At 37.9% G+C, this 18,926-nt stretch overlaps 1 protein-coding gene across 1 annotated transcript; it reads right to left on the bottom strand.

Moving 5' to 3' along the window:
• Positions 1–382: 382 nt before the first annotated feature.
• On the bottom strand, positions 383–14,567 carry slc6a3 (solute carrier family 6 member 3). Its single transcript, XM_030749823.1, has 16 exons — positions 14,398–14,567; positions 13,584–13,691; positions 12,843–13,053; positions 12,019–12,150; positions 10,103–10,319; positions 8,864–9,002; positions 8,531–8,665; positions 6,889–6,992; positions 6,122–6,246; positions 5,744–5,856; positions 5,380–5,508; positions 5,007–5,106; positions 3,263–3,363; positions 2,454–2,621; positions 2,219–2,290; positions 383–2,039 (listed from the first exon to the last, which is right to left on the bottom strand). The coding sequence occupies exons 2-16, from the start codon at positions 13,638–13,640 to the stop codon at positions 2,016–2,018; spliced, it is 1,827 nt and encodes a 608-aa protein (XP_030605683.1). The 5' UTR covers positions 13,641–13,691; positions 14,398–14,567; the 3' UTR covers positions 383–2,015.
• Between the last annotated feature and the right edge of the window lie 4,359 nt (positions 14,568–18,926).

The raw sequence follows: 18,926 nt of genomic DNA, 5'->3' as shown, positions 1-18,926 counted from the left end.
TGCCTGGAGGGCAGATGACTAATGTCTCTTTCAGAGTACTGAACACAACATTTGGAGAGATCAATAAACTTTCTTTATTTTGTACACAAAATTGTTGGAGAGGAACGTTGACATTTGGGCTCCTAATGATTATACCAGACTAAAAGTATTGTGTCATTTCATTTAAATTTACAGTAATAGCTTCACTGATCAGCTGTTAATAATATACGTTTATACATGCTGGTACTAATTATATAAATCTATCGCAGTGCCAAAAAAAAGGAAAAGAAATTCTTAATCTTATTATTTTTTAGAAGAGGGAACAAGGAGATTTATTTTAATTGTATTAATTATACTTTATTTGACAGTACAAAACAAAATCATACAGTTATAAACACCACAAGGCACAGTACAGCAACACAGGCATACAATTTGGGACATAATCCTTTTAGTGTTACATGTACCATAAGGAATAATAATAAGTTGTTATTGACCTGTTTGGGAAGGACTGCTTGTTTTCTGATTAAACAAAAAGAGTTTGCAAGAGGGAAAAAAAATTTATGTAAATCTTAAATGGATATATGTGTGTTTATGTGTTTGCAGTTAGTTGTTTAATATCATACAGTACAATACAAGGCTCTCTACATTACATTTACTTACACAGATATATTAATTTATTACATTACACACTATTTATTTGCAGTTACCAAAAAAAAAAAAAAAAGCAGCTTTTAAACAGTCTTGAGATACTGAATAAGACAATGTAAACTATAAAATTAAAGCTTTATGCTTTCTGGAGGAAATGTGACAGTCAGTCTCCAAATCCCAACCTGAAACTTTGTGGAAGGGGGGTGGGGGTGGGGGGGGGCACAATTTGTTACAATGCGTGGAGAGTAAGTGTTCTTAGATACATTGTGTACTGTTTAAAAGAAAGAACATCCCTCAGCAAAATACTCTCATTTGGTGAAGTGATGTCTGAATTTTTGAACTCGCTGTGTTCTTTGGTTGATTAAATCAGCAGCTTGGCTAATGCCATTTTTCTATCAGTGACAGTTATTTGAAACTTTAGAATGGGTTTTGAGCCAGTATGACTCCAGGGCAGCTGTTATAAATGACGGTTTGGAACTAAAGCTCATACTTACCCTGACATCATTTTAGTTTAATAAAATGTTGGGCTTGCCGCTAAAGGAAAGACCTGTGGATTTATTTTGTTGTAAACAAAAGTTGGTGTATCCCGCAGGAAATTCTGACAGTGTCTTAACATCATAACAGTCTTTAAACAGAAACAGCAAACAGGTATATAGTGACATCAACATAATATGGACTGGGATTCAGCAAAACTTTGAGCACTGAACCTTTCATTCCTCTCTGACCACCGGATACTTGAAGATTTTTGATCCAAAACAATAATAACAATAAAAACATAAAAATATTGAAAATAAAGGCCACATACATTTGAACTTTATTAGCTAATCAAAAATGAAATAAACCAACAGAAATAAAAAGTGATATTGTGTGTAGCACCTCAACATCATTAACAGCTCCCACTGACATTTTTCCATGCACATTAAAAACATACTGCATTCTTCTTGTAGTTTTTACTGGTCACTGTTGGGAACGGCTAATGCAAGAAAACCCAAGAACATTTCTCACACTGATATTTAAGCAAGCTAAAACTAGCATGGTCGCAATTCTGAGACGTTTGCATTTATGGAAGTAGCAGGCTGAACACCACATGAACTGTTTAACTGAATCCCATTCACTAGCAGTAATTAAACGGTGGAGAGAGTCAATACACAGCTTCACACAAAGTGAAAGAATACTACAATTTCAGTGTGTGTGTGTGTGTGTGTGTGTGTGTGTGTGTGTATGTGTTTTTTTCTTGGCACTTTTAAACTTCCCACCATCATTATCATTGTTTTTAAATAAACTGCTCTCCTTTTCTTTGTCCTTCAGATGTTTGCTGTGCATGCATTCATTCACCCAGTGTCCTTACAGTCATTCTCTCGCTCTCTCTCCCACTTTCCCTGTAGCCCTCAGACCACCAACCAGTGATGCAACTGTGGAGAAAGTGGAATACTCCAATGAAATAAATAACAGCAGTTTAAAATAAACAGTAATAGAAAAAAAAACAAAAAACAGAATAATACAAACTGCATAGCTTTCTAAAACTGGCAAACATGGGATGATGATGTATATGTGTGTAATTATGATGAAGCATGATCACATCAACTCTTACGGTAAACTGCCGAACCTCCCCGTTGTCTACCAGATGATGTTCTGTCTCTGGGGTGATGGCATAAGCCAGTCTCTGTTCAAGGGAAAACAGTAATTAAGTCTTCTCCTCTTGCCGAACAAAGTGCTTAATTGTTAATGAAAGGCTCCATCATGACAAGGCAGCTAAAGATGGAAGATTAATATTTATAAGACTCATCTGAAATGATTTTGGAAAACAAGACGCAGCTTGGACTTACATCGCAAAACTTTCCAGGCAGTGTGCACAGTTTGTAGATGGCGTAGAGAGGCACCATGGTCATTGAGGACATGGCCAGACACCAGCCCAGCATGTTAGCCCATGCAGGAAACATGTAGGAGCCATAGTTTGGAGGGTTGAATGTGGCAAAGCTCACCACAACCATGAACTATGGGAAGGAATGTTATGAATGCACAAGAAACAATGCTGATTAAAGGAGGTGAGATTATTCCAAGACAACTCTTTGTGGCTTATATTAAAATGGCAAGCACAGTGAGAAGTGAATACTTAATCACTTATTTCCACGATAAGTTAATCGCAACCCTTAGCCACCCAAGGAACGATGAGAGATTAGAGAATAATATTGTCTGGTGAAATTTTTTGATCCTGTCTTGTGTGGATGATGACTGGTTCTCTTTGTGTACATATTTGGATGGAGGTCTAAAAGTGTTTTGCTATAGCTCTGTGAGCGTACTACTGTGTATAACCAGTTGATCAGAAATCTTATGACAGGCTAGAGGGAAACTGTGGGGAAAAAAGTGAAGTATCTGATTAATATTCAGTGTGAAAAGCTAGACTATGAGCTAATGATTTGGTAGATGTACAAAGGTTGAATAGCTACTTTATTCATTCAACAGATATGGTCTTTTTGGGGTTTTTTTTTTAAATGTGAAATTAAACATGCTTTTGCTCCTTTTGAATTTTGTTTCTGGTATTGAAGCCCACATTCTCTTTTTTTTTTTTAAAGCCTGATGTGCTTAACATCTCCATATGATAAAAAACAAACAAACAAACAAACTGATAACTTACCAGGAGGAAGCAGGGACTGACAAATTTCCAGCACAGCCTCCAGTACATGCCTGGACGCTGGCCAATCATCTCCTCAATGTCATCACTGAAACGGTCCACGCCTAAAACACACAGAAATGCTCACTATTACTACCAGGACATAGTTAAATACACAGTTACAGTGCTGTAACAATTCCAAAAGAAGCACTGGTATTGACATTATCAAAGCAGGGAACGTATTTATACATACATTTAAATTAAACATTCACTCCAATGACACCAGATGTATCAGCAAGAAACAGTGAAAATATAGCATTCTGCAGAACTAACTATAATGAGCTGCTGCACCAATTTCTTTTTAATGAATTTTTGTTTTTACCTTTGTTTTCTCTCATTCTCAGGCTTTATTTTGCCTTTGAGCCTTCCGGTCCTGAGTGCATCTTTCACCGCAGAGGAATAGATTCAGACTGACGGCCAGGTATTCAGCACAGCTAAATGCACATATGCAGTGTAGTGCAGATCAAAAGACCACGGTGGCCAGGGGTCGATCATTCCTGTCAGCAGTTATGAGTTTTGGGGGCAAAAAATGAGCCACAAAAGGCCCACTGAAGCCTTAGGCTTGATTTATGTGACTTGCCAAGGTCAGGACCCACCAAAGGAGGGCAATATGCTCACCCCAGTGCCTGGGGCCTGGTTAGTATTTAATCCTCTATACACCTCTTCACAGTCATACTTAGTGGACATTAGACAAGAAACTCAGTCCCTGACCTTTAGATTGTTTTTGTCCGCTGGTGTTTCAGTATAGGGGTCTGGTATTTCCACTCAGTGTTATTATTTATTTTTTTGTTATGTTTGTTTATTTGTTTGTTTTTCTATTAAGCTGTTATTGCTGTAGGTGAAGGTGCATGCAAAAAAATCAAACACAAAGCAGGTGGTCCCTTCCTTTCAAGGGGAAGACCCAGATGGCTTTCATTACTGCAATTATCTACAGAACCACAAGAAGTCACTAAAGAGCACACTGGGGTCTAATACTTGTCTTCATAAGCAGTCCATATCCTCTTGAGAACCAAGGAAAAAAGCATTTTTGACTGTGAACACTACAGAGGACATAAGGTCTCAGGAGGACATTATAAGCACCTATAAATCTAGAAGTGCCCTTCCATGTTGTGCCTATAGAGTGCTTCTTACCCTAGAAACTTAATTTCTTAATTTCTTCTCATTCTGTCACTCACAAATAATTTGAGTTGTTAATAGAAAAACTATGTTATGTTATGGAGTAGCATAAGAATCTGGTTCATGTGGAGAGAATCTGACTTGGCTACCTTCACACACAATCTATAGTGTATTAGATAAGTGAATCCTGCCTGTTCGCAAGATAAAATTTTCTTCATGTATTTTAGCAACACTGCTGAGTGAGCACATAGGTTAACACTGGTAAAGGTTCAAATTGGCTCATTTCTCCATCTTGCAAACACCATGGGTACAGTGTATCACCACGCCTTGGGTAGAGATTTGTGTGTGCATCTCCCTTTTCTGTCACGGCCGTGCGGCCCGGTTCATGACAGAGGGAAGTGGCCAAAACTATTAGTAGGAATGGATCGTCTAGCTGCAATATTCTCACATCTAATAGAAATATGTTGCATTGAGGCACAGAGCGCCTATGCCAACAGATTTCTCATCAAACCCCTAATAAAGCATCAGCTTTGTTGGCCATGAAAAAAAAAAATCATTTTCCCTCCTCTTTTCTTCCGTCCATCTTTCTTACCATAGAACCACGCTATGCCAATGGCTTCAATAAGCACTCCAAACAGAATAGATGTTCCTGCTGCAAAGTGGTCCAGGAGAGTAAACACATACATCCCTCCCTGGAGAGGTGGAAGACAGAGAGAGAGAAAGAAAATAATGGCTGTAAGTTTTACATTGTTATCTTGTTTTAACATGTTACAGAAAGATCTCACAGAAAAGAAGCGAATAAATTCTCATCCTTCGGTTGGTTGCATTTTTAGGTAGGAGGACAGTTTTACAGAAATCATGTCTCACTCGTGTATGGAACCACAGTTCAATGATACATTAGCACAACTAGCACACTAACATGATGAGGATGTCATTCAAACAGACTCACCCCCTTAGAGACTTACATTTGTTACACAGAAGAGGGATATGAGAAAGGTGGCAACAACAATAAAGAGGGTGAACAGCTCTCTGTGCTTGTGGAGGAATTTGAATTCATCAATTAGCCCGGTGATCACCGATTCCATGCCACCCATCTACAACAGAGAACACAGCAGTTAGAAGGAAGGAAAGCTGCTACGTCACTGCAGCTGACCCGTTTGCTTGCATCATTACTGCTCCAAGATTGTGTGTGTTCATTTGAGATTTTAGATTCAGATTTTTGCATCCAGTGAACATTTGAATCGAATACAAAATAGTAATCTGACCCAGAAAAGCTAGGTTGCTTGGCTGACCTACGAGAAGTAAATGAGAGTGTGCGTGCATACTCACTGCACTGTCAATGCCCAGAGTCAACAGCATGATGAAGAAGATAACTGCCCAAATTGATGACCCAGGTAGTGTTGCAATGGCTTCAGGGTAAATGACAAACACTAACCCGGCACCTAAAAGAACACAAAAATCAAGAAAAAAAAAAAGGTTTAATGTGAACAGCAGCACAATACACAAAAGCTGTTCTAGAGGGGGTATAACAAAAATATTACATGTTGTGGATTAGACAGAAACAACAGTGTATATGACATGTAAATAAAAGTGTTATGATATGTTAGACTCAAAATTAAATGTACAGTTTACAGCACTTTGAATATTATAATTATAAATTATAATTATAATTATAATAATTATATAATTATAAAGTTATAATCATACCATCTCTTGCAACTTTGTCTAGAGCCACGTTGTGCTTTTGAGACATGTACCCAAGGAAGGAGAAAACCACAAAGCCAGAGAAGAAGCTTGTTAAAGAGTTGATGGAGCTGGTAATGATGGCGTCCCTGGGTCAACAAAAGAAGATGGAAAAACAATCATCCATAATAAGAATGTAAACCACAATCAGCCACAACTCAGTCAAAATCTACCAAGCTGAGCAGACCAGTTAAAGAGTATCAGGGATGTACTTTTTCTTTTTACATTTTCTGTACAGGCTTGAATACTTGTGGGAAGCAACAGAGTTTATAAAACTGATTGATTTCATGGATTGCTTTCTGTGTCAATATCTTACATTATGTGCAGTCTAATTTGATTTAGTCAGAATAAAAAAATTAACAAAACAGTAATAACCTTCTTAATGTTTAAGTGGTAAGAGCAAAATGAGCTCACGCTTGTCATGCTGTGTTCTACAAAATATTTGGTCATGGAGGAATCCTCGAGCTCTTAGTTATCAGAAGCATTTTTTTAAAAGGGCAAAAGGGGAGATAAAAGCCGCGTGTGGGATGCAGATAATTTTCAAAGAGTGCGACAGTTTTGATTGGTGTTACGGTTGCACGGTATGGTGTCAAAGACATGGGGAGGGTTCAAGGAGCTTCAAAGGTTATTGTAATTCACCTGCTTATGTTACATGTATGCTTGTAGAATCAACTTCCCCACCTCCGTGCGCCTCCGTAAATTCCCACCTGCCTCTCCCCGTGTATCTGTACCTGTAACAGTTGTTGCTGAATTTGTTGTAGCTGGAAAAGGCAATTAGCACACCAAACCCCACTCCCAGCGAGAAACAGATCTGCGTTGCTGCCTCAATCCAGACCTGGGGAGAGACAGAACAAGCACACTTGTGTGAAGCGGCAAACAAAAGGCACAGGAGAGGAAAAAAGCCATTATTAGAGATAATTGCAGGAAACTCATTCAACGGCAGCAGATGAAAGACGCTTGTGAATACGGGGGGTAATTTTGCAAATTACTGCTCCATGCATCTATCTAATCTAATTCTCCAATTGCTCCCATGCATCTCTCAATCTCTCCTTCTTGCTTTCGCTATCATAACCGAATCCTTTAGTCCTGCATGTGTATTTACTGAGCTCTCCAACACCCAGTATTAAACTAAATTAGATATTTATATTGTGATAGGAAGTTTCATGGATAAGGAAAATATTAGTTACACAAACACTTTTCTCAAATTTATATTGCCTCGAGGAAAGGCCTCCCTAACTTAACAATTAAGACAATGCTGTGTTTACTTGCTTTTACAAATTGATCCACAGTAAATGCACTGAAGTAATTACATATTCAGAGTAACAGAGGATTGCAATAGTTGAGTCTGATGTGCATGTTATGATTGTTTTTTGTTAAGCAAAGAAAAATGATTGATTATATAATTATTTGTTTTTGCTCTCTGAGTTTCTGTATTTCTATCATAAACTGTATATAAAAGAAGGACATAACCACTGTAACGTTACCCATTGTTTTAAGGACTGCTGTTTTGAGGCCTTGAGCTCAGCATTTTAGTTGTTACCAGCTTTTTAGTCACAAAGCAGCTCTAATTTACCCTAAGTGGGAGGATAATTAAAATAAATAAATGAATAATAATCTAAATAATACCTGAAATAAGCGATTTAGACTATAAAATCATCTGGAAAATATTTACTGAAGTCATAAATCAATTAAGAATTAGGTTCACTTTCTCATAGACTTCCATACAATCAGACTTTTATTTGTTTTTTGTTTTTTTGCCAAAGGCTACTTCCATCTTTTAGCTACAGTCTGCATTTCGCTCCATTTTTTCTGAGTTGTCTTTTTTTTGTTTGATTGTTTGTTTAATTATCTCGGAAAAACTAAACATGCCTGCAAAACTGCAATTGTAAAATACTTTCAAGGATTTACAGTATTAGATCACATTTCAGGTTAATAATACAATTCATTAAGGTTTTTTTGATGTGTTATGCAATCATCATTTTTATTTTTGTGGTTTTTAGGACTGTAAATGTTGAATTGTCAGTATTTGCAATTTCAATATGTGTTAGTCTTGACCTATACATTCATCCTCTATTGATGCCCAGTATGGAGCATACACAGGCTAAGATGACATTGTCATTTTAAGTCCTGCTTAGCACATATTTGTGACATATTCAACAAAAATAGTGCGCATTCCTACCTTTTTTTTTCAATTATTGGAGTCTCTTTACATGTAAGTCTTAATGTTAGATAAAGGGCAAAGAAGTGAAAATGTCCATAAATTTTCACTGTCCATAAAAAATTCACTGTTTTTTCCCTCATGCTATATCTTCTTTTTGTGGAACACTACCACTCTCACTTCACGTGTCCCCTCTTTCTTCTGTTGGCACTCACCTTGGCGTCACAGAGTCTTAGGAAGTCCACAGAGAGGTAGGCCTTAATGCCATCAATGGCTCCAGGCAGAGTGACTCCACGGAGCAGCAGCACAGTCAAGACCACATAGGGCATGGTGGCTGTGATCCACACAACCTGAAAGAGTCACACAAGGTACATACACAGACAAGGTGCACACGAATAAGAGATGTGCGTGTAGAATAATCACGCATTTAAGGTTGGTGCTGCATTTTTACTGCTAAACAGTTAAAGTGACTGTGTGATAACTCACTCAAATGTTTGTTTGTTTTTTTAATTTTAACATTAATTAAAGGCTATTATCATGTATGTTACCTTGCCAGAAGTCTTGACTCCCTTCCAGAGACTGAAGTAGAGCAGAACAATCACTACAGCTAGACAGGAAGTCAGCTGCCAACGTGGACGACCCAGGTCATCAATGCCATTGCTGTCCTGAATATGGAGCACTGCCCTTCTGAGAAACGAGAACATTAAAGCATGAAGCACGGTGACTCCTAAATCTCCATTTAGTGTACTACAAAGACCTCGTACCGAGTCCATTCTTGTTTAGAAAACACTTCGCTTAGCAGAGGCCTGAAGTGACAGTGTGTGTTGCACATGAACAACAGGATAAGAAACAACATTACTAAAACACACATATCTGATGTAGATACAGTACGACATGTACTGAGCAGGATATGTAGGTTTATTTGTTTATTTTTTTTTTTTGATCATGTGTGGTCCGGGAACCATTTCTTTCACTACCATGGTGTGCTCAGGCACATCATGTTCTAGAATTGCTCTCAAATATGCTTTGGTTACCATTACTGATTCTAGATGTAATATGACTAAAATTTTATCAAATGATAACCATGGAGAAGACATGCTGCACAACAACAATATTATTCGTAGCAGCATCTGAGGTATACACCTGGATCCTGAGATCTCTCATGAAATTGGCTTTACATCCAGTGCCTGTTTCTAAAAGATGATGCTTGAGGTTCATCTGAAGGGAGATTTGAGACCCCAGGCAGTCTGACCAGATGCTGCACCAAGTGTTGCTACATCTGTTGCAAACACTGAAAATATTGCATTATAATAAATTATATTATCACAAGAAGGCTGTGAAGATGGGACAACTGCCAAAAAGGTAATAACTTTCAAAGACTACTTTATTCTATAAAGTTCCCAAGCACCTTAAAGGCTAAAATTGCTGGATATTGTCGATGCCTTGAGTCATAATTTTAGAGGGAGCCTAACAGATGAGACTAAATAAGATCAGCCAGTGTTCAGCTGATATGGTCAAATTGTCTGCAGGTGGTTGTGCATAAATAGCCCACTGCCATTTCAAGGAACAAGGATGAAATACTGCATCTGTCACAACAGAACAACCCCTCACTTGTTGGAATAAGAGACACCTGGTTAGCTTCATAAACGAAGGCAGCATCAGCTAAATTCAGCCAGTGAAGTGAACTGCACCAAACGTGTTTCTTGTGCTCCTCCTGCAGCACAATCTAAGTAACTTTTTTACTCCTTACAAATAGTGTGTTAGAGCTGAACATCAGATCAACTTACTCAAAATACTCCTGAGCAGGGGTGGCTTTGTAAGTGTCATTGACTGAGCTGTTTTCAGCCCAGTCAGAGCAGTTCGGACTGTTCCACGTGTTGTTGCAGTGTACCCAGGGAAGCTCGCCAGTAAACGAGGAGAAGAGGTAGAACATTGCCCATGAGATGATGACATTGTAGTAGAAACCGACATAGAGGGAAATGAGGATCACTGTAAAGCCTACACCTGTTGGGGGAAACATAAATTATGAACTTTAAAGACACAATATTGCAGAAGAAAACTGTTGAAATTAACACTATCCATACAGAGAAAGAAAGAGTGAATTTTCTTACTATCAAGACAGTTTGGTATTTTATATTTCATTTTAAGGAAAATTAGTTAATTAGTTTATTGTCTCTCCTGTGACCAGAAAGTCACACCCTTTATAATTCCTCCCCTTAACAGTGGTGCTTTTTTTTTTTGTTTGTTTTTTAACAATAAGCTTATTTGTCTTAGGAATTTTAGTTATTTATTAATTTCATCTCTAAGAACCAGAAGTAACATATTCCACTAAGGCTAATGCTCTGGCATTGCAGATTTCACCACCAAAGCGCACTTCATAATGCGCAATCTTTGGCTCACTGTGAGCATACAGTAACCGGTGATACACGCCTGCAGTCTCACGGAAAAAGATACGACCTTCAAACACTGCCACTTTATGCCTTAATTATCAATTCATCTACCCTTTCTATAAATCTGAAACAATGTTCACTCTTCTAAGGCTGAATTTAATTGTTAACCTTTGCTAGGAAGCATAACTGCAACTGTGCCTTATTGATTTCTTTGTAATGTGGATGTGATATTTGTCCAGGGAACGATGTCTCTTATTAGCGCCACATGCGGCCGTGCTATCTCTCAATCTCCCCTTCACAAGGCCCTTCCCAGTCCTTTTTCTTCAAATGGATTGATCCTGGAGGAAACCAGCTTTTTGATCAGAATAATTACTGTCAATACAGGCATGTGTATGTGTATTTGAATAATTACTGTTATCCCCCGCTGAGAGACAGAAAGAGAGTGAAGCGTGTGATTAGAACGTCAGTGTACTCAGTGTGGTCCCTGACAGACGGCACATGCTCTGAGAAACACACAGAGAAAAAGATGAAGCGACACGTACACACTGTGGACCACCTTCAGACCAACAAGGGCATGATGCCACACAAGACAGCCTTACTGCTTCTTACTGTGGAGCAACAGATGGTTTGCTGTTATCAGAGGTAACTTCTAAATAATCAAAGTGAATTCAGAGAAAGAGATGGATGAATGCACACAAATTAAAGCTTGTTTAAAAAGCGTGAAAAATAGAAGCAAGTAAAGTGTATCATTATATTTTCAGCTCATGACTTTGCTTAGAAACGTGAATTGAACTTAATGTTTGTTTCTCCATTAGTCTATGTTTGGATGGCATTCTCCTGAACTGCGCTTTGCTTAACGGTGTGTTGAAAAGTACCCAGAACGAGCATCAGCCAGTGTTACCTGCCACTATGTGACACAAAAGGATTCGGACAATCAGAATAAAAGTCTAAAAGCCCAATTTTCATTTGCTTTCCATGTGAGTGCCAGCAGAACCTGATGTTCTGGGGAGGATAAACAATGCCTGTCGCTGCTCAACTCAGAGACAAGCAGACAAAAGAGACTGGCATGTGGACGGGCAGGCATGTGGGCAGACACGCAGACAGAAAGACACGTAGAGATTAAAGGGAGACTGTTATCAGACAGACAGCCATGTAGGCAGATGGACATACAGGAAAACGCAGCTCATCCAATGACAGATTTATTATATGCGTACAAGAATTCCTAAGAGCGTGTATATTTACTATATTTACTGCATGTGTGAGCAGGCGTCTGTAACACTTGATTTTTACCCTTAAGACATTTCCTTTCCTACCTTTAAATATGGGACATATCTTCCAGACTCCCGCTGCCCCCTCTCTGTTGTACTGTCCCAGAGCCAGCTCCATGTAGAAGAGAGGCATGCCTGCTATCACCATGAAAAACAGGTATGGTACCAGAAATGCACCTGCACACAAATGAGCACACAAACACACACAAAAAGAATTGAAAATAAATAAATATTATCTGCCTCTTTCTTTCATGGTTAACAGCTTTACTTTAATAGTGGAATATATAAAAAAAATAATATAAAAAAAAAACTTTGCCATATTTCCTTACATACAAATTAGACTTTGGGACATGAAAAGCTGTGTGTTAGCCTTGACCATAGCTGCAGTAGCAGTTCATTTACAGCCACAGTATCATTTAGAGCTCTTAAACATAATGAGAGCTCTATGTTAAACAGCCATAATTAGTGACACTGATTGTTAGAGCTAATCTATTCAGAACAGCTGTGGTGGTTTTTCCCCTATTTTGATCTTTGTAAAGGGTTGAAATAAGACACAAACAGCGACCATCATAGACACAGATCTGAAACACACACAAACATGCACACCTGTATGCATGTGTAAATACTTTTTTTTTTTAACTCATATGCATGTAGTGCATGCATGAACAAATGCATAAAGTACACTAGCCTGTAAGTAATTCGTCCTTTCCTTGCCCTTCTTCTCACCCTGTTTCTTCATTTTTCTGATTTGCCTTTCCTTTCAAAACAGTCACCATGTTTATGCCCTACCCCTCCCAATGTGGCAGACTGATGCCCTGGACTGGGGCAAAAACACAGCTTCATCGCTTCAGTCTTTTCTTCGGTCTTACCTCCTCCATTTTTGTAGCAGAGATAAGGGAATCTCCAGACATTCGCCAAATCCACTGCAAATCCGATCACGGATAGGAGGAAGTCAATTTTCTTTCCCCATGTCTCCCTCTCTTCCTCCCCACTGGGGTTAGTCTGAGTGGGAGTTGGAGTCACTAAGGTGGTCGAGGTGAACTGAACCCCATTCTGTTCCTTTACAAGTATCAGCTCTACCTGGAGGGTTATCAATTTTAAAATAATCACACACAATGCAGAATGTAACATTGCAAACACCTTAAAACACGTTTTAATGGTGGTTTATTAGAAAACGCACTGTAATATACTATTATTTGTACTATTTTTACTATTTCTGTCATGCTTAAAATTCTTCATCTTTGTATAATATTGATCTATACATGCACAAGCATGTATGTGTAATTTAACTACAAATAAATCATTTTCATGTTATTATTTTCTCACTTCCCTGGCATTCACTTAATGCAGTACGAGTTAGGGCTTTTTTTATTAGGTCTTGCACTGTATAGTTTAGTTCAGTATGAAGGGTAATACAAAAATATATATAACATGTTTAAAGTCTGCACAAGTACGAGTCACACATATTAGCATAAACAGATTCACACAGATTAGAGAGCAATAATAAAAATAATTATTTCATAAATTAACACCTTGGCACTATTCAGTAATTTAAAAAGGTTTTCTCGATCCAACTGAACTGTGTGACAGTGTCGTTGATGTGTACCGACCTCTTTTGGACCCATCGTGTTGGAGGTGGGTTTTTCTGGGGCTACAACTGAGGACATCACGGAGCCAAATGTTTGGATGTGAAATCCTGGAAGGTGAAGCTGATGAGTCTTGAGCACAAAATAAGACAGAAAAAAATGTGGATTTTTTTTTTTTTTGATTCAGTTTACAAAGAATTGGTTTTGGTTTATAAAAATCCTCAGGAGGGAACTCAGCGCAACAATGGGATGAAAAATAATCAAGAACAACAACAAAAATAGAAGCTTTTGAACACTGAAGTTTTTTTTTTTAATGCAACATGTTAAGCACCACTTTGGCATGATGTCCAGCTTCAGTTAGTAAATAAAATGCAGAAAGAGCAAGAAAAAGAGGAAAGCAACTAAGAGTGATTTGATTCAGGCTGAGGTTAACAAGAAACGATGGGGGGGTGCATCTCTCCAAGGTCATCACTGCATGCTCGTTTAATTTCACGCATGCATTTTACTTGCAGAATGGCCCAGCATCTCCATGCACTTCATCTACCAGCATTATGTTCTCCAGATTTAATTGTGATTGCAGTTTAAAATTGCTTCACTAAAATATTTTTTTTTTTAATGAGAAAAAGTACACAATATTAGGCCCAAAGTTGCCGTTTACATTTGTTTCCTGCTGTTTTTGTCTGAAGTCTTTTCAAAAGGATCATGTCAGTTCGTTCAAATCACTGTAACTCAATTGTATAAAATGTCAATCTGCAAAATTTTTACTAACACAGGGTGCAACCGAAGACTATTAATATGCGGAATTACTCAATTTTTAACTAGAAAATGAAATACTTACCTTTAAAAAAAGAATAGCTGAAGGCACCCCAGATGTCAATGTGGATTTAATTCCAGTGCTGATGTTCTTCAGCGTACTGTAAACTGATGCTGACCATATTTACGTAGACCTTCCTTGGTGAGTTAGACTCAGAGCATAAGATGATGAGCACAAACAGAAAGGGGGGGGGGGGGGGACAAAACAAAGGCTGCCAAAGATTACCAGTAAGATATTCAATAATAATTAAACAAAAAACAAACAAAAAAAAATAAGGAACTGGCAATCTATGAGCTATAGAAAGCCCTCCCACCCTCCTTGGCTCCACTGACAGATACACAGAGCCCTGAGTACCCTGTGGGTTCGTATGGAGATCTGTCTGCGGGACCACTCTTGAAATATGAGAAACAATCAACCCCCCCCCAACGTCACCGTCACTGTCCTCCCTCCCTCCTCATCCAAGCTTCATGTGTTCCTCCTCCTCTCTCACCCATCATATATCCATGTAAATGTAAAAACAAATAGAATATGGCAACACTTATTTCCAGGCGCACACACCTTCAGCATTGTGGTCATCCTCTTGATTCAGATATGTTACTGCTGTAGAACATAAGCACATAATCTTTCCTGGCCCAAGGATAAGACAGCAGTGGCAGAAGGATAAAGATTTGTAAAAATAAATAAATTACTATTAAATTAAAATAAAAAATATTTTATTATGGTAAAGACATTTTGCTAATTTTGCATCTATTCTACAACTGTACTGTGGATGGTTTAATGGCAGGGTGTTACAGTGCCTGCTGTGATTAAAGACTTTCTTGGTTTTATGTTCAGGCAACTCACCTTTAACAGCAGCACAGTTGCAATCTCATTCATTGCAATCTCAATAACCAAAGCAGTAAGATGTAGTAAGGTGAATTCTCCTTTAACCTGGCAGCACCAAACTATTCAGTTCAGTTGAAATGTACTGGCTTCAGGCCTGAAGCAGTATTACTATTATACAATTATAAACAGTCCTTGAGGTTTTTGTATAGATCTTAAAACAAATGCAATCAAATTCATAGTGAACTTTATTTATTGTTTATTTACTAAGCCTTATTAATTTCCTGATGTCCCTAAAAAGACAAAAATAAATACACAAAAATAAACAGCCCAAATATATATATATATATATATATATATATATATATATATATATATATATATATATATATATATATATATTTTTTTTTTTTTTTTTTTTTTTTTTTAATTTACTTGGCTGAACCAGTATGGACAATTGTCACTGATATATGCAGCACCCAGGTGGACACAGAATATCATTATGCAACAAACTGCAGTGACTCAGATACAATCTCTAACTTGGCTTCACCTGTAAGTCAAGATAGATTGGAACAGTAGTCTCATGGAAGAGTTAGCACTAACAAAAATGCTCAAAAACAATGAAATGTTAAGAGCAGCAGCAGCAAAAAAGTCTCTGTGTGTGTGTGTGTGTGTGTGTGTGTGTGTGTGTGTGTGTGTGTGTGTGTGTGTGTGTGTGTGTGTGTGTGTGTGTGTGTGTAATATGTGTGTATATATGCATACATGTGATTGTCACTTGTGATTCAAATAGTCTACTACTAAGTTCCTGACTACTTAATGGGACTCTGACCTAAGCACTTGGGGCTTAATTTTCTTGTCTATCCCAATAGCATTAAGCAGAGTGAAAAGCAAGGTTTTCAAGGGGCCTTGATACTTTCATTTCTTGTGTGTAAAACTCCAGTTAATGTCAAAGTCTCTCCCAGTTGATCTTTGTTTTCTCCACCTTAAAAAAAAAAAAAGAGCTCAGTGACCAACCGACACACCATGTCCAAGCAAAAATGTCATTACCTGTAATGTTCAACAGCCTAAACAGAATCAGCAACCCCTCCCATCTCAAATTCAACCCAAGTAAGACCAGGGCATCAAATAACACAATCAGCCTGCTCCCCTCAAACAGACTTATGACTCTCATGTCCAGAATGGCAACTTGTTGTTTTCAAGCCAATCATAGTGATCAATTGCCCACCAACCCCAACTCTACTGCCACCACACACAAGGCACACACCTTTAAAGTGCAATCATCCATCACGTCTCATATCAGAAATTGTTGGGTCGATGTAAGCCATGCTGGAATTATGAGGTTTCCGACAGAGGTTGCACAACGATGAGTTGAACATAATCGAGTGTCTTGTTTTCATAAATGCAACAGCTGAGACCCAGAGGGCAGGAGGGCCAAGAGGAGGAGGAGGGAAGTGAGCAGGAGTAGAAGATGGGCAGGAGTGAGAGTGAGGAAAGATGGCAAAAAAAACAAACCAAAAAAAAAAAGTTGGAGAAGCATAGTGCGTTACTAGCTGGTAACTACTTCAACCTGAAATTTTGTTTTCCATTCTAATGAGTTGTTTACGTTGCTTAAGCTGTTACATTTGGAGTAGAACCACCAGCTTTTCTTGCACCTTCTGAATGCTGTCTGCTTACTCAAAGACAAACAGGAAGAAGAATGAGGACAAATTCTTTACCTACTGAGTCATGACCATAAGCACTGATTTCAAACAATTAGACCCCCCTCAATACACACACGCACACACAAGCCCATTTAACCTCCTGAGCAACACAGGGACTCTTGACAGTCTAATTCATGTTAAAAGTTTCATTACTCATCTAATTAAGAAAACGCCATAAGGACCTTTCAGTTAGATGCCAAGGCCCTGGTAACCATATGCAATATTAATAAATCTTTACATGCAGTTAAAGAGGATTTGGTTCCAACTGACTGAAGAGTTTACAGTCATTCTAACAGTTCAGTGAGGACATACACAGCAGTGTTTTGTTTTAGCTAAATGCTCATGCAAGCATGGCAACACTGTTGGATATTTTACACAGCAGCAGAGTTTCTTCTGTTAGTGAAACAAGGAATTGGGTACATTACTGCGAGGGGTCACAGTACAGGGGCCTCCAGGTGTCAACAGTGCATGAGAAATTGTTTCATCAAAACAGTTTGCCTAAAATAAGCTAGAAACACTCATGGAAGTTGAGGAAAATGGATGGCCAGTATTGTTAGGATCCATCCTCTGTGAACCTTGAATGTTTGTACGAAATTTAAGGGCAAACCATTCAATAGCATGTAAAGAATATTTGGTGTGACTCAAAGTGCTGGAACCAGGTGAACAGATCAGTGCATGTCTGAAAAGACAGACCTGCAAGGAAACAAGTGAAATCAAAACTACACCTGCGCAAATCCTCCAACAGATTTGATACATGTGACCTCATCTCGCCCCGAGTCAAACCATCAGTTACTCATTTCGTTTAAATTGTACAATTATGGATTCCTTCTACCTCGGAGCATGCAGCTCATTTGCCGTATAGCTCATGATGCTCAACATATTGACTTGATCTCAAAAGGATTGCATGCTGTTACCTCAAGAGGGAGACATTTATACAAGTTAGGAAACTGTCTTTAATATAGACCCGTGCATTAAGGTTTATACTCGTCATCTATTTTTTTTTTTTTTTTTTTTATCTACTTATCTAATTCTGGCAAAAAATAAATAAATAAATTGCAATTTTTTATTGTTAAACTGATGCTATAATCACTTTTTTCTTACACTGATGTAGAAAATGTTATACCAACCTCTCATACATTCTAATTCATAAACACAGCTGATCAATAACACTGACACCAGAACAGTTGAGTGTTGATGCGTCTTTAATTCCATCGCAGAGTCACATTAACAAGTTATATCATAGCAGTCCTGAACAAATTCAAAAGGCTTGCAGTAATGACTCAATCATCAAAATGCATTAACAAAAAAAAACTTGTTCAGAAAAAAGTTGGAAGTAAAGCTACAGGAAAAAGTTCAGTTTCTTGGTCCGTATACAGTAAGCCATCAGAAAGATAATATCGCTCTGTCAGAGTACACAAGACTTTCGTCTTAGGCTCACTGTTGGATAAACTGTATAGTCAGGCAGCAATAGCATACATGTTCTCCCATAGGTTTACATTTTCTCAGACTGATACCAAGTAGGGAAAAAAAAAAAAAAAAAGACTGAAATGAAAATATGTGCGGAGGAGGAAAAAAGAATGAATGAAATTGAGACAGTATTTTCATATAACCCCAATGCAGAATTGTTCTGAATAGAAATACTGACTATATAAAAGTACATATTTGACTTGAAGTATATTCTCATCCTTTGACCTTTCAGTGGAGCTTTCTGTTTAAAATAAAACTGCATTTTGGGGGGGTGGGTGGGGTGGTCATCAACTGTGGCTCAATAAATCTCATTCTGTGTCAGGTGTTGAAATATTGATTTCCTGTTTCAGCAGTAATTCAAAATCAGATCCCCCATCTATATACAAAAACAGTATGGTTTCAAACATACAGAGTGAACTGTTAACTACATGTTAGGGAGAAAAAAAAAAAAAAAAAAATCACATCACTAAGTAGTACATTTAATACTTATCCATTTCACGGTGCAAACAGGTTTAAGTCATTCAAATCTTTACACTGATGCCAAGTCCTAGAAGTTTATAAATT

Source organism: Archocentrus centrarchus, chromosome 16, assembly GCF_007364275.1.
Source record: "Archocentrus centrarchus isolate MPI-CPG fArcCen1 chromosome 16, fArcCen1, whole genome shotgun sequence".
NCBI classification, from domain to species: Eukaryota; Metazoa; Chordata; class Actinopteri; order Cichliformes; family Cichlidae; genus Archocentrus; species Archocentrus centrarchus.
The sequence above is the reverse complement of the archived record's forward strand: the minus strand, read 5'-3'. Positions and strand labels throughout refer to the sequence as shown.

Bases quoted from the DNA above. Each gene is read 5' to 3' on its own strand.
- slc6a3 (XM_030749823.1), bottom strand. From the start codon at position 13,640: ATGTCCTCAGTTGTAGCCCCAGAAAAACCCACCTCCAACACGATGGGT. The intron at 6,993-8,530 runs GTGAGTGCCAAC...GTCTCTCCCCAG, and splicing joins TAAGACTCTGTGACGCCAAG to GTCTGGATTGAGGCAGCAAC. The intron at 2,622-3,262 runs GTAAGTTATCAG...TCCTTCCCATAG, and splicing joins TCAGTCCCTGCTTCCTCCTG to TTCATGGTTGTGGTGAGCTT.